The sequence below is a fragment of the Argentina silus genome (genome assembly GCF_951799395.1).
Source record: "Argentina silus genome assembly, chromosome: 3".
Classification (NCBI taxonomy): domain Eukaryota; kingdom Metazoa; phylum Chordata; class Actinopteri; order Argentiniformes; family Argentinidae; genus Argentina; species Argentina silus.
In genome coordinates, this window is record NC_139657.1 from 5,095,809 (window position 1) to 5,111,789 (window position 15,981).

General features: G+C 41.0%; 2 protein-coding genes across 2 annotated transcripts; one reads left to right on the forward strand and one right to left on the reverse strand.

Moving 5' to 3' along the window:
- Positions 1-6,365: 6,365 nt before the first annotated feature.
- On the forward strand, positions 6,366-9,809 carry LOC310802355 (small ribosomal subunit protein eS17). The gene is made up of 5 exons (XM_083666659.1): positions 6,366-6,416; positions 7,190-7,341; positions 8,523-8,628; positions 9,253-9,318; positions 9,687-9,809. The coding sequence occupies exons 1-5, from the start codon at positions 6,414-6,416 to the stop codon at positions 9,762-9,764; spliced, it is 405 nt and encodes a 134-aa protein (XP_083522785.1). The 5' UTR covers positions 6,366-6,413; the 3' UTR covers positions 9,765-9,809.
- A 4,518-nt stretch (positions 9,810-14,327) lies between these two features.
- cart2 (cocaine- and amphetamine-regulated transcript 2) lies at positions 14,328-15,157 on the reverse strand (the record flags this gene model as incomplete). Its single annotated transcript, XM_083666035.1, has 3 exons — positions 14,328-14,435; positions 14,680-14,763; positions 14,993-15,157. 3 exons carry the CDS (start codon positions 15,155-15,157, stop codon positions 14,328-14,330), a joined length of 357 nt encoding a protein of 118 aa, XP_083522161.1.
- Between the last annotated feature and the right edge of the window lie 824 nt (positions 15,158-15,981).

Consider the following 15,981-nt stretch of genomic DNA (forward strand, 5'->3'; position numbering starts at 1 on the left):
GGGGATGATTACTGGTCTTGACCTACTGAATGGAATTATACACGAGAAGACCATTATTTTTCGCACCCTCACAGTGGCAACGGATGATTAACTTAATTTGAACCCTTCCTCTGGATTGTGGAGGACGCCTGAGGCTCATGGACATGTCTTCATCCGCCTCCTCTTTTTACCTCTCTTCTTCTTTTCCTCAAGTGGAGATCAACAGTCAAGTCTCTTGCTTGTTTACTCCTTAAGGGGCAGTGAGGATAGTGATAGACCCTACCACCCCCCTCCCCTCTCTCTCTCTCTCTCTCTCTCTCTCTCTCTCTAGCTCTCTCTAGCTCTCTCTCTCTCTCTCTAACTATCTCTCTCTCTCTCTCTCTCTAGCTATCTCTCTCTCGATCGAGACTCAACCACATCCCTACACCCATCCTCAGTAAAAGCTGGTCTTAAGCTGTCCCTGATGGTTTGCATGTTGTTTTTCCTGTGCATATTTATGTTACATACGTAGGGTATGGATTTATAGTATGTTTGAATGTATGAATGTGTCCTAATTGCTAAATGATTTACATGCCACAGATATGTCTACACACAACAGGTAATGTAAACAATCAGATCAGCTTATTGTCAGCCTACACAAGAGAAATGCTCGACAGATACACACACCCACATACACACAGCAGTGTGTGACATTAGGCATGTGTAGACAGGATTTAGGCTAATCTATATTGTGTTTTTTATCTTTGGATTTTATTTTATTCAGAAAATGATTTGTTTGATGTGCTCCTTAATACAGTATATGCATCCTGAAACTGGTCCCCTATTACCCACAAATACTTACTGTAGCTGTGTGTCTTTGTCTGCCTCTGGATGAAGTATGAAGTTGCTCACAAATCCTGACCTAAAGTCAGTTTTGCCCTATCACCTCCAAATGTTTATGGTTAACATTTGGCTGGTGTAAACTGACGCTAGATATGTACTTGGAAGGCAACTTCTACCTCCCGTTTGTCTGTCTGTCTGTCTGTCTGTCTGTTCAAAATCTGGGACAAAGAGAACAGACATCTGTTGAGACTAAAGCCAGATGGACACTAAAGCGATTTTCACAAACACGGACAATTCCAGCCGACGAGAGGGTCTCATACTGCAGGATAAATTCCCCATGTCACCCTGTGTTGATGCAGAGCGGACCCGAAGGCAGCTCTCTCACTGGGCGACGCGACCAAGCCCCCTCTCACCCTCCCCTTCACTGTTTGTTCATTACCAGGACAACGGCAGAAATGGTGATGGCCAAGAAATAGTAAGCCATAGTCATCCTATGCTTTGAGAAAAAGCCTAATAAACATAAGGAGAATTTGCGATGTCCAGGCTATTATTCTTTAAAAAAAATAATTAACAGTCATGATCATTTTTAGTCGACATATCAAAATGGCAGCTTTGGCCCTGGCAAAGTTTTTCTTTCATTTTATGATTCCAAAAACATATTAAAATGTATTATTTAGCTATTATTTTAAGTATTCTATAAGTGTATTCTCAAATGCAACTTGTCAACATTTTGGAAATGTCAGAATTCAATTTGGACGTGATTGCATCTTCTCATGTTGGCAAATGTGTGGCTGAAGTCGTGTAGTGTCTGCCTGGCTTTAGCGCTGCCATTTACTTAGATGCTACTGCTCCCTCTGCTGGCCTTACCGTGTAATGCCTTAATCAGACCACCTCTCCGCAGAGCCTATCAGGATGGGCGTCTGTGCACTGCAAAAAGACACCAGCCAGTGAGAAGACTAGTCTGGTTACTCCTACAGAGAGAGAGAGAGATCAGGCAGCTGCCTCACTGCTCTTCTGGCCCATTACAGAGACTATTGACCTCAGTCCTCAGTTGGGTACCAATAGTCTGGGAGCTTCTTGCCCTTGTCTTCTTATTTAGGTTTGCGCAAAATGGTAGAAAACCTATCCACTCTTTTCACCTTTCAGTGATGTTTAAAGGACCTAAACACAAGTAATGACAGCAATCCAAGACTATTTGGACATGTGGCAAATGGTGGAATGAATAAAGGTCAAATATTATTTAGTCGTATTTTGAAACATCAGACTCATTAGTCTCTCTCTCTCACTGTTCATCGATAATAGCACAGGCGAGGTTTTAGAGAGCGGAATGGGACGGTCTGAAAGATAGGTAGCTCTTCGATTCCTGTGTAATTTTGTCAGTGTGAAAGGAAAATGAGGGGACATTTTTTTTCTCTTTTCTTCAGATGCGCTTGGATGTGTTCCGCGTTTGCAGTCAACTTGATTTTTGTGGAATGTGAGGTTATGAAGATGCTAAATGCGACAATGATACTCTCCCCTGTTGGTAAACACCAGTGTTGACTCCCGTAGAGCTATCTTGTCTTTTTGGATCTATTTCTATCATTTTGTGTTGTAAATGTGAACCGAAAGTGTATGATGTACTGTAATTAAGCTTTTTTTTGAAGTCATTGAATGACCTTGCTTTTTGGTGGGGTAGAGTCTGTAAACAGTGATCGAGTGCACTACTTCTTCAATTCCTTCTGTTAACTGTTATTTACAACGCCGGACCCACTCCCTTCCATCTACATACTATCCACAACGTTTAATTTGGTGTTGTTGTTGTTATTATTATCCAACAGTGGATAGAACTCAACAGCATTGAGGAAAAACTGGAGGAATTGTCAATTTCCACCATATGCTTCTATTTAACCTTGCAGAGCCATTATTGCTGTAAAGTCTGGCACACAAGATGAGCTTCTGTTGAATAACTCCCCTGTTACACTTACATACAGATGTGCAAAAACCCAAATATAGGCCCTAGTGTGATTGTGTTTGTATTTTTGATTGTCTTTTGGCACACTGCCAAGTAAAAAACACTAATCTGTGATTTGAAGCCCCCTGATGGGCAGCAGGACCATAGAAATAGAAGTAGTAGAACGGACATGGTTTGTCAAAGCATGGCAATTTGGCTAGTACACCAAAAGATGGCTGAAATGGAATTGTAATACTTAATTGCCATGGTAATCATTATTGTTGCATGTGTCGAACACAGAGAGAAGCTAAAACTCCAGAGGCGGCACCATACCAACTAAGCATCATTTGACTGAACATTCCAATGTCAGTTTAATGAAGCTGTAAGCTAAAAACCTCCAAATGGTACACCAAAAGATGGCCGCCGGTACACCCACCTTGGAATGTTGTCTGTTCTATTCATTCTATTTCTATGGGACTTTGTGTTCTTGGCTATGATGTGTTTTTCTGTTTGTAGTGTCCACTCCCTAGCTGCCCTTTAGGGATGGACAAATGCTCTTTCTATTTGTGAGCAACAGCAGTGTTTTTTGTGTGCAAACTGTGTGGATGCCGTTTCCTTTCTTAAAATTTGCTGTATTGCGTAAGTTGCGCTGCATTTTGAATTATATGAAATGTACTTGGAACAGAAGAAAATGTGGGACTTCTCTTGGCCTCTTCAGTCGAATGTTAGGATTTCCTGAATACCTGTCTCAGACTAAACAATGTGCATGCATGGGAGTGATGCGTTTCACTCATGGATTGGTCGTCAGTCAGATTGATTGACAGATTCACCAACCTGTAGGGCGATGTTTGGACATAGCTATTGACTACACCACGTAAAAAAGGTTGAGGCTGTTACATCTTTGGTGTGCCCTCTCTGTCTCCTCGCCTCCTTTGCCTCCCCCTCTCCCACGCCTCCTTTGCCTCCCCCTCTCCCTCGCCTCCTCCTCTCCCACGCCTCCTTTGCCTCCCCCTCTCCCTCGCCTCCCCCTCTCCCTCGCCTCCTTTGCCTATCCCCAAACCGCCTCCTAGTCCTGACCCCTCCATGCACACCGTTAATTTGGGATTGGCCACTTCACTCTCATGGAGTGTGCACGATTTGGCAAGCCGGCGGGTTGGTAGTGATGTAAGCAGGGGAGGAGTTCATCACCCTGCCCCTGGTTGGTGTAGCATGTGCTCAACCAGCCCTCTGATTCAGCTGTGCAGTCAGTATGACGCCTTAACACCCTTCAACAAGTTCTTGACGACCCTGTCTTAATTGCAGATGGTTTTGTTTGCGATGTCACTCACTGTATTAAGACGCTCCAACGAGAAAGAATATGTATACCTCAGAGAAAAGCCATTATTGTCTCCTACTCTCTGTCCTCTCTCTCTTTCACCAGAGTTATTTTGCCTCAGTCTTTGCTCCCAACGCCAGCTTGTTGACCTCTAACATTACTCTGGTGCTAGAGGCATTTGTATTCAGACAAGAGCCCTAGTCGCTGCTCTTGAAATGGTAACATTTTAGAAATTTGCATTCGCTGGCTTAGCCCAGATCGTTGCTAGTGCTATTGAAATGCAGTTGGAAGTAGATATATATGTTATTCTTTTTTTTCACCATCTTATTGCTTAATGTAGTCTTCTCAGGCAAGTGCTTGAGCAACAACCCATGGCAATTGGTCCCATATTTTGACATTCCATCAAATATTTGTTGTTGTTTTGCTGTAGGTTTTAGTTGTTTTTTAGTGTTTATGAAGCTTCCACAAGTATTTTAGCTTCTGATTTAGGAAGATTGTGTCATTCCTCAAGTATTCCCGGCCTGGTCGTCTGCTTTATTCCAATGACCAAAGTTATACGTTTGAAATCCTATTATCTTTTTCTTTTTTTTTCCGTTGGGTCTTCCTTTTTTATAAAGGGAACCACTTTCTTCACTGTATTACATACTTGAAATGTTTTGCCAACGTTTGCGCAGCATGTACATGATGTGACATCACCTCCTCTAAATCATTGTGATGCTTGAGAGGAGCCATGGCTTTACCCCTCTTCAGCAGCATCTAGAAGACTAGGACCCTGAGCCAGATGTCTTCGGCCAGTTGTATCCTGAGGCCTCCTGTGTATTTTATCTAGGGTTATATGAATCCAACCTGAGGGTTTTTGTTGTGGACTTAGGGCACAAGGTAATTGCACTGGTATGCTTTGTACATTGAAAGGAGAACACTGAAATCCTGCTTGCGGGTAACAGGCCCAACATGGCCTTACAGATCATTTTCCTAGTTGCCTGTTCCTCTGTCAGTCTCACTGTCATTCCTAACAACCTCGCCACTTTCTAAGCTTTGGAGAGACACTTTGTTGACTATTGTTCGCATTTGTCTATGGAACAGCAAAGACTTGCTCAAGTGAGATTTTCTGACATCACTTTCAGAGTTGCTGACACTGTAGAGCTCCAGTGGTTAGAGACAAGACTGCAATATTGTAATGATTATTTTCAATTGTAAATTATGTAAAGTTGATTACTTCTTTTTATGTTAAAATTGGAGGCTATTTTGTTGACTTGTTTTTCTTTTGTTTTTTTTTCTCTCCCTCCTCTAAAGCTGTGGAAAGCAAACTTGTACAGTGCTTTGAGAGCTTCTGTCTCCTGTTCTGGTAAAGGTTTCAAAGCTATGAATATAAGAGTCAAGTCTTAAAATTGTATTATGAATATTATTGTGTGAAAACATGAATGTTACTTCAAAATGTATTTGAACGCTTTAACCTGGTTAAGGGCTCCAATTGTGAAGAACCCCCACCCCCCCTTTTTGTTGATTTTTAAATTTTTATTTTTTAAGTTACAGAAAGTAAAAGGGCCCAGAACTTTCTGTCTTAAAATGCCTACTTCCCAGAGGCTTCAACTGAAACATGTCATGGGACCTTTCAGAAATTTAACTTTAATTCCCTCCACACTTAAAGGGAATCTCAAGTTTGCACCCTTTTTTATGTCAAATAAAACTCTCTCTTAACCTAAACTCTTGACCCTGTGTGTCTCTTGCCTATGCTGATGACTTCTTGCTGTCATAGACATTTATTTAATGAGTGTGCTTGCGATGCAACACACTGCTATTCTTAGGGTGTACTTAATTAGTGGGCGTGCTTCAGCAACTTTAACATCATAGTAATTGTTTGATTTAAAATCCAAACTTTTGGAGTGTAGAGCCAAAAGAAGACAGTCCTTCACTGTCCCATTACTTACGCAGGGCACTGTATGACAAAGTTTGGCAGACTATCATTACATCTACTGCAAAGGTCTAAGAAAGGTTCAAAATCACAGTTTTTATAATGAGAGTTTGTAACCACATGAAATAAAAAACCAACTTTATAATCATCAGAATCAATCAACATTCAATCGGATACAACAGATATCAAGGCAGAATATCAAATGGACGTCAAACTAGATCTTAGTGTAGTTATGTGTGAGTAACACACAGTAGTAATAGTGAGTATTTGCAGTGCCTTTTCATCACTCACTTTGGTACTAAACACTTACTTGTTGATCTAAAGCGGGGGTATTGTCAGTCTTCCGCCTCTACGTGGCAGTGCAGCTTATGATTGCATTAGTTTTTCACTTCCGCGTGCCCTCTTAAACTTCCGCCGGGGCGCTTGTCCGGTCTCTTCTACCAGGCCGATTCAACATGGTGGGTACTTGAAAATTGATAACCACTTCGAATCTATTGCAATCCTTGATAATAAATAAACTATATGATCGTTATCTTCAACATAGTGAACCGCTTAATGTCTACTTTAAATGCATTTTTGTATTTCTCTTTAATGAGCCCAATCGGAGAAATTATGAACAATATTTTGGTGGAGGGATCTCCGATGTGCTAACGGAAGAAGCGTTGTCCTGTACGTGCAAAGCCACAACCACGTTTTCTATGTTTCAAGACAAGTGATACTTTTCAGTGGAATGTTGTAGCTAAATTGCTGACCTGGGCCGTTAGATACATACCCGTTGGTTTGCATTATTTCACATTTTGGCTTGTAGGAAGTTTGACTACTGCAGAATCGTTCGACCTAGCTGGCATCTTAGCCTAGCCAGGTTGGCCTACGTTTCATTCAATTATTCGTAATGTCAGTTTGTCGAGATGTGATCGAGATACGTGAACGTCCTGATGAATACATGAGACTGCAAGATGAGACCCAAGCCGGCCATTAAGGCTTCTTGTCCATTTGCAAGACATTGTACTGGAACCCAGTTGAGCTAATGTTTGGTATTGATGGAATTAATATAAAACAATCTTGGCATCCTTACCTATAAACCCAAGTTCTTGGATACCTTTTAAAATGACCAGAGACAACACCATGCTAGTGTTTAGACATTTAACTCCCTGAAGCTCCCACACAATGGTAACCAATAATAAACATAGGACTGATCCAAAGGCGACCACTCAACTTTCTGTTTTAACAGGGACGAGTCAGGACCAAGACGGTGAAAAAGGCCGCCCGGGTCATCATTGAGAAGTATTACACCCGGCTGGGAAATGACTTCCACACCAACAAGAGGGTGTGTGAGGAGATTGCCATCATCCCCAGTAAGAAACTGCGCAACAAGATCGCTGGGTGAGTAGAGGACTGACACCGTGCACAGGGATGCACTGCTTGGGCCCTTGAGTCCGGAAGCCTTGCTGGTTTTCCTTGGGTGTAGGACTAGTTGGCTGGCTAGAGCACATGCATGTTTAAAGGTAGAATCAGCACTGCGGTGTTTCCACGGGAAGTGGGACAACTTTAGATTCCATGAAGCCAGATGTCTTTGCTCGTTAGCGATTCCATGGGCATCTGCACATGCTACGTGATGGGTGTTTTATGTGTTTGACACATCTGGTGAGTGATCAGTCTTTGCTATGCATCTGCCAGTAGGACAGCTACAGCTATGTTACTGTCAGATTGCTGAGTCTACCTTTGACTACAGCATGGCAAGCCTTGTATGTCATGTTCATTTGTGCATGTGTCGGTAATCAAGTTTTGAGCAATACCCAAGGGATCACACCGGGCAAGTATCCAGACAAGATCGATGTTTTTGCAATGTTTGGGAAATGTATAATTTATCGGGTGAATCTGCCCCATTATACATTTGTATGCATATTCTCGGTCTATATAGAAGGTTTCACATCAAACCCTGTATCGAAAGTGGCTATGGTATGACTGTTGCCAGGTCATTGATAGTACAGGAATAGAGATCTTGAAAGCTTTTCCCGTGTTTGTTGGGATACCTGTTCCTTTCAAACCCTGTGTCTTTCAAACATCTCATCGCATCCTCCCCCGTTTAAATGTCCGGGTGAAAAGTCTCGTGCTCATTTTAGGTGATACAAAAATTCCATGCATACCAATGGTGTGTTCTGCTGGTGTAGAATTATTACGAAATGCTTGTAGGTTGGAGTGTGTGTGTGTGTGTGGGGGGGGGGGGGGGGGGGGGGGTCGGGTCATTACCGGGGTTGTGTGGTAGGTTTTGTGGACATTAGGCATGTTCTGTCATGTAGTAGTGATGAGTATTCTGAATGGATTCTTGATAGCTAACTCAGTCAGTGCAGTGGGTGAATAAAGTGACCTAATCTGTCAACATTCTAGAGTGCCAAAGGTGGCTTTATTCTCCAAAAATGCATAAACGACGATGCTTCATTTTGTAGCCAATCAAACCGTCGTTGCTAGGTAAACACCACATAAAACACTCAGCGCTCTAGGTGGTGAGTGTTCCGGAACTCTTGGGCAATTAGTGAGTTAAATGGTTGCACGTTTGCTCTCAGGTATGTGACCCATCTGATGAAGCGCATCCAGCGGGGACCAGTCAGAGGCATCTCCATCAAGCTGCAGGAGGAGGAGAGGGAGAGGAGGGACAACTACGTCCCAGAGGTCAGTATACCATCTAATACCCAACCTCCCCTTGGTACCAGTGCAGGATGTAGGCCTTCTGACTACGAGGGCTAACATTACACTTTTTTTTTTTTTTTTTTTTAATTTAAATGCTTGGAGGCATCTTTACAGTCGCTGTCCAATGAGTATACCTGACCTACGCGTCTTGAATGTGTACATGTATTGATGTCTGGAGAATGTATCGGATATGAAATACTAATTATAGGTCTATCCAGAAGGTTTCACCTCAAACCCTGTATCGAAAGTGGCTGTGGTATGACTGTTGCCAGGTCATTGATAGTACAGGAATAGAGATCTTGAAAGCTTTTCCCGTGTTTGTTTGGAATACCCGTTCCTCTCAGACCCTGTGTCTTTCAAACATTTCCTCCATGTCCCAGACGTATGATTACTGCTAAGTATATTTCAATGCTGGTGAACATTGTAACCAAGGACACCACCTCCTGCATGCCCTGTTGAATTGGTATCCTAGAGTCGTACATAAATGGTACACGTTGTACTGATAAATTATACCGTGTTTGATGGTGGAAATCACACGTTTCTTTGGTGATGGTAGTAGTCTTATCACAACTATGTAACTAAGCTTTGCATTCACTCTGTTTCCAGGTATCTGCTTTGGACCAGGAGATCATCGAGGTCGACCAGGACACCAAGGAGATGCTCAAGCTACTGGTAAGTCTCCTAAATGGTGGCTGGGTGGGATTGTTAAGTACCTCCATATGCTATTTCAGGGATGGCTGTTGTCTGAAGCGAAATCTTACGGTGTTTGAATATTTATATATATATATACCACAAACCCTGTATCGAAAGTGGCTATGGTATGACTGTTGCCAGGTCATTGATAGTACAGGAATAGAGAACTTGAAAGCTTTTCCCGTGTTTGTTGGAATGCCCGTTCCTCTCAGACCCTGTATCTTTCAAACATCTTTTAACGTTCAGTGTCATCCGTCTAAATCATGTTGGCATAAACGTGTGGTGTGCTGTTGTAGTTAGTCGGTGGGATTCCATTTGACTCGCCTCTCTCTCCCCCTCTGTTGCAGGACTTTGGCAGCTTGTCCAACCTGCAGGTCACCCAGCCCACTGTTGGGATGAACTTCAAGACACCCCGAGGAGTCTAGGCATTTGTAATATATCTCTTAATAAAAACAAAAAAGTGAAAAAGATTTGTTTGTCGTGGTGTTGCTGTTTTATAGGGCGAGTGGAGATGATGATTCAGCAGAACAAAACATGCAAGGTTTGTCTGTCACCTGCTGGCTCAGCACTGTTGTATCTTGAATGCACCATTTTAATGAGCTTGGGGTGCTTGGCGCTAACTCATTTGAACGATTTGCAACATCTGATATCCAAAATAAGTGGGAGACAGCGAACATCTGTGTGAAAGTGTTACCTCGTTGGCCATTACTATTTACATGTCGTACATGTTAGAGCATCTGAAGTAGAAATGAAAGTTGCTGCTTTGAAAGGGATTTAGGTGGCTGGGTTTTTGACCATACAGTCATTGCATTGGTATTTTTATTTTTCATCTGGACTGTTTTCTATTGTGTGTGGGTGTAGATATCTTACTAGGGCTAACAGGCTAACACACCATCTAATACCACTGAAGTTGAAAGCAGTTCGGCTCAGTTGAAAAGTAAAAGCTGGAGGCCGTCTACTTATATCAGATGAGTTGTCTGCTCTATTTTGTACTCCCTCTGATGTTTACATGGTGTGGGCATTCAAAAACATGGGGGGGGGGGGATGGTTTCAACAACTCATTGTAAAACACACTCAATCTTCTCACAGCTTTGCATGTCTGAGGAGCTTGAGGTAATGTAACACAAATATTTCTCTTTGAGACTTGGTATGCATTTTGAATATTCTGAAAACTTTTTATACTGAGTTGCCCCTGAACCGGTGTATTTACTCTGTAAATTACTCAACTAACATTCACCAACATAATTTAGTATTTGCGTGATAGTAACTGTATGAACCTGAGTGGTTTATTACACAAGTGGAATGTGATGCTGACCTTATTCCACCGTTGTGTAATTGACAATCAACTGATCTCCATCGCAAAGCAATTACTAATGTACAATGGAGCAGCATGTTAAAACAACGTCAGAGGGTAATTGGTTACCACACCGATAGGGGTGGCTTAATGTGACCATAGGTAGGTAGAGAGAGTTCACACATTTTTACATTTTGAGGGTAAACCCCTCAAACTCCTTGGCTCGCTTCCCTTTTAAAGATGCAATACTTAGTTGTTGTTTTTTTGCCAAATGTCTGCGTCATTATTTTGTAGAAATATACATGCCCTTCGTAAGTATTGGAAAGAGGAAGCATTTTGTCTTTGACCCCATAGTAATTGTATAGAGCTAAAAGAAGACAAAATGCTTCCTCTTTCCAAGATGCTTCCTCTTTCCAGTATTTATCGAGGGCACTGTAGTCCCTGAGTAGATTCACCCTGTGCAGTGTATAAGGAATCAGGAAATTATTGGAACACAGCCTTGGTCTGCAAGAAGTCCATAACACAGCACACAAACAGACCATGCATATGTAACGTAGGAAGTCTTAGACCATGGCAGTAGATGTAATAATAGTCCAACAAGCGTTGTCATATATTGTAGTAGATAACGTAGACCGTAGTAGAATGTCCCAATATGATGTATACATGTAACTCATTCCCAAACACTGAAGACACCACAGAATACACTGTCAATGGGATACTGTCTACTGTAGGCTTTATGGTAAGCTACTCTGTGTTGTGTATTGTTTTTTGACTGGCTGCATTGGTTCCCTTGCTGCATAGCCACACACAAGGACTCCATTGATGATTATGGTCAAAGGGGTCGCTATTTATTCCTCTCAAACAAGCACAAATTATCTCATAACAGTATAACATACATCAACATGTAGCTATATAGCCTAGTACAGTGGCTGGCACAGTCGGTTGCTAGCTAGCTCTCTCGAGCTAGCAACTTAACCTCGACTCTCATCATAGTCTGAGATACAAACATTCCGAACAAACAAGATCCTTGTCATGCCAACGAGAATACATAGACAAACACTTGAAATGCAACCAAATAGAATACATATTAGGAATTCCTCTCAGAAAGTGGTACAATGTTTATTGTGCTTATTCACAGTAGCCACTCACCTAGGGGATATAAGCCCGGACTAACTTGACCCCCCAAGTGGCAGGACCATTACCCTGACCCCACAATTTGACACCAGAAAATATTATTATTCCAAACTTGGATAAACTGTGCTAAAAAATTATGAAGGGGTTTCACTACAACCATGTGAGTTGCCTAGATATATTAAAACATATAGGAACAGTATATTAAACTGTGTTGAATTACACTGTGTGTGAATAGATTTAATGTAACCGTGCATTCACATTGGACCAGTTAAACATAGCACTCCTGATTTCACAGCAAACTGGATATAAATGTCAAAGAACATCACATGTGGTTTTAAAGCACTCAATAGTAAAGGTGAATGTTGCAAGCATTAGTGGACAGTAGTCTCTGAATTTGCTAAACAGTCTGTGTCACCTGTGACACATACACCTGTAAATGTGTGATCCATTTCCCTGGACTACCCTATGGGCTAGTTGTACAATAACTATAATTGGAGTGAATTAACCCAATGTTGCATATAGGCAACAATCTCTTTAAACTGGTAAAATGTCTATGCGATCAATTTACAAAAGGAAACTACTGTCTTGAACAATAGTTCCTAATAAACAAAGGCTTGGCAAAGGTTGCCTATTGTCACTTAAAATGCTAATGTTGTGTAAATGTTGCATATACGCAACATCAGGTTTAAAGACTGTAATCACACATTCAAGCTTTGCATAGGCTTTCAGCTTTTATTTGATGGTTATTTCATGGTATGCCTATATTTGAAAAAACTATTGAAAAAACATTTGTTCGGGTCTCATTGGGCAGTCCTAATCACTGCTTCATTTAGATGCAACCAGCTATTCCTGTCCAAGACTATGGTGTCCATTATTGTTCATTTAATTAACCTGAACCGTATTTTCTCTCAGTGTCTTGTTTGATTATAGAGTGTATTCCATTGTCAGGCGGAGCTCTTCTTTCCTCCTAGTGTAAACCAAGGGGTGGCGTAGTTAGCTACTTTCTTTTAAATTATATATCTGCAGTGAAATTCTGCGAAATTGAAATCCAATAAGAGTAATAATTGTCTAGCCCAGTTTGTGTCCGTTTATATGCAAGCCATTTTTTCATAAACGAGACGTAGGATCACAATAGGTTTCTTTTTCTTTTGCAACTAAACACATGCCATTATTGACTGTAAACCAAAAACAAGGTGCTGACCGTGAGATTGGTGCTGATGATGCAGACAGACAGGCGCGCGAAAGTCTGAAGAGCTGCACGAGCATCATCGATACAATATTGCAGGATTCGCGAGCCTCGAGATTGAGCCTCGAGAGGGCACAGTGATACAATGTCCCCAACCTTTCCCTCAACTTTTGTATTGTGGACGTTTATCTCACTATATTTTTGGCAACAAAAAAGGTAGGCTGCGCTATATTTACAAAAGGTAGGCTGCGCTATATGTATTTCTCTTGCTAATCCCAATTGAGCATGTCTCCTCTTCCCCATTGCAAAAGACGTGCGCAGAAGGCCTACTACTGTAACGATTATGATCAAAATAAACACAATTTAGCCTGAATGTTCTTGAGAATTTATGGGAAATACAAAGGCATACTTTCCTCCAGATTGTTGTATGAACCTAGGTTCCAAACACAACATTTGGATAAGTGGTGAATGTTGATTACATTCAATTGTACAGGCGGATTTATACGAGAAATACCGGGAAATATACATGGTATTGTTGTTTATACGTTGAAAATATACATTGTATTGTTCTATATATGCTGTTAAAGCTATATTTAGCTGCTTTGCCATGCTTTACCTGCAGTTTGATAGACATATTCCACCTTCTCATGTGAACAAGGGTAGCGGGAGAAACGGTGCGTAAAACCAGAGTTAGGATGCGTTTATCTGACTTGTCAATGTGACACACCTCATTTTCTGTGCAACTCCATCCCAACTGCGCATCAGAGCCAACATGAATTAAGCACCTGATGTTAGGATTCACTTGGAGAGAGAAGTGGGAAAATCACGAGATAAGTAAAAGTTAACTGCTCTCCCATAGCTGTTATAGGCCTACTTGTAATCCTCTTTGTCCCGTTGTCATTTAATTGTTTTCATTAACATTCCTGTAAATCGCTTTGTGTTGCATCCGTGTATGAAATGTGCTCTATAAATAAAGTTTGATTTAAGTTGATTTGATTAGGATTCCGTCCTAAATGCATATTCTATGGTAAAAAATATTAATTTGTGAAGCATCACAAACTGATTTTCTACTTTTCTATGCTTTGTTGCAGCATCAGACATTCAACATAATTCGGACAAAACTGGAAACAATGACTTCAGAGACCAAAGACTGCTTTAGAAAATAAGTTATGACGAACTTTAATGCACAATATGAACTTTATATGACAACTAAATGTTTAATGGAACTTGTGAACCATCTTTTTACTGTCGCCATAACTATTCGAAAACAAGACTGTATTTGAAAAATATTTATACAAATTATATTTCTTAAACAGGCTAATAGCCTATTACGCTCTTCCCTTAACACATATTGAAGCATTTGGAAAGTCAAATTCACAAGCACTTCAACAAAAAGAAGTTGCACAATGCTCCGCGTGGACAGTCGCACATTTTGCCGATTCGGGCGCCCTTCCTCACTGCACAATGTTCCCCCATGTCGCACTAAAGAGATTAACAAGAAAGAACAAGAAAGGAAAAGTTATTAGTACATTATCGTCTACAATAATGATGATTGCTCGTAAAGATACAACTGTTGTGTTCAAAAGTGCTGAATGCGTAGGCGAATGAACCAAACTGTATCGTTTGTTATTTGGTAGGCTAATTGACTTAATATGAACATAAGGCTTACAGCCTTCATTATTGACCAACATCGAGATAGTGACCAAATAAAGAGTGTAAACCTTACCGTGGGAACTTGTCCAAATTTCTTTTCCCATGGGTTAATTCTTTTGGTCTGCAGTTTTTCAAGAACTTCTTGTAGAGCCCCAAGCTGTAGAAATGGACGATGATACATAAGTAACTCTCTCGTACACAACTATTTGGTACACACTATTTTATATTGGCGAAATATCAAACACCAATGACAATAATCTGAAAGTTGTACAGTTCTAAAGTTATTCAGTAGTCTGTTCAGCTAACACATTTCAGAATTAAGAGCTGGCATAAGACTGTATACCTAAGTTACAGAGCTTGTCTACATCAAATACAGCTAAACTTACAAGCCTCTTTTCGTTCGTTAGATTCGGATTCTGTGGATAGAAGTCCTGTATGGCTCTCGTTTCCAAATCGACTTCCATTTCCGAGTCGTTCGTTTCAGCACCACACAGCAGGGACAGCAGCGCAGCGCAAACCACCGCTCTCACCCACAGATGGGAGCTCTCCATGGTCCTGATTGGGATTGCGCTTTAGTAACAACGGTACACGAAGTTATGCTCTTTGGAAGATTTAGCTCAACTAACGATCAATCCGTGCAATGTTGCTTCTTTTTGTCTGCTTAACAGTGTTTGCATTCACTTTGATATTGAATCGCCCCGCCTTCAACATTGATTTTCTCACCTACGTAAGAGACATTACGTAGGAAGCCCATTGCATAAACTGGCTGTCCAAATAGTTTTTGCCTCCGATGTCTGCAAATGCCCATATAATCTTCTTTGCTTCTAATGCTCTTGGCTTGTAATTGCACCACAATATTGCAAGTCATGCAAGTACCACACTTGTGAATGTACTTTTTAGCATTTCATATATGATTAGGCTTACATGCCCAATTGTTCTTTTTTGTTAATACCAACAAAACGTAGTGAAATGAGTCTCAAGTGTGTCCTACTGTAGCCTATATCACAGCTAGGAATGAATGTCATATGGACATTATGTTGAATTGATTGTGCTATAGGTCTACATTAATTAGTGTCTGAAACTAATGATGTATGAAAACAATATGGGGAGTTAGTAGGCCTGCATTTGAATTCCCCTCTTTGTGGAGGGGAGATAACATGATAATGATAACAAAAATGATCTTCCAAAGCTCGGAGACATGCTTTTATCACTTGTATTGCTTTTATTATCATCTGTTAAGAAGAACCGTGCAGTATTTTAGTGAGGTTATCTTCCCAAATAGCCTATGAGCTTTACGCATGATTTCATCCCAAACTATCCCAAATCCCAAACATTCCAAACTTGTGACATGCCCAATTGGAATGGTATCGATACT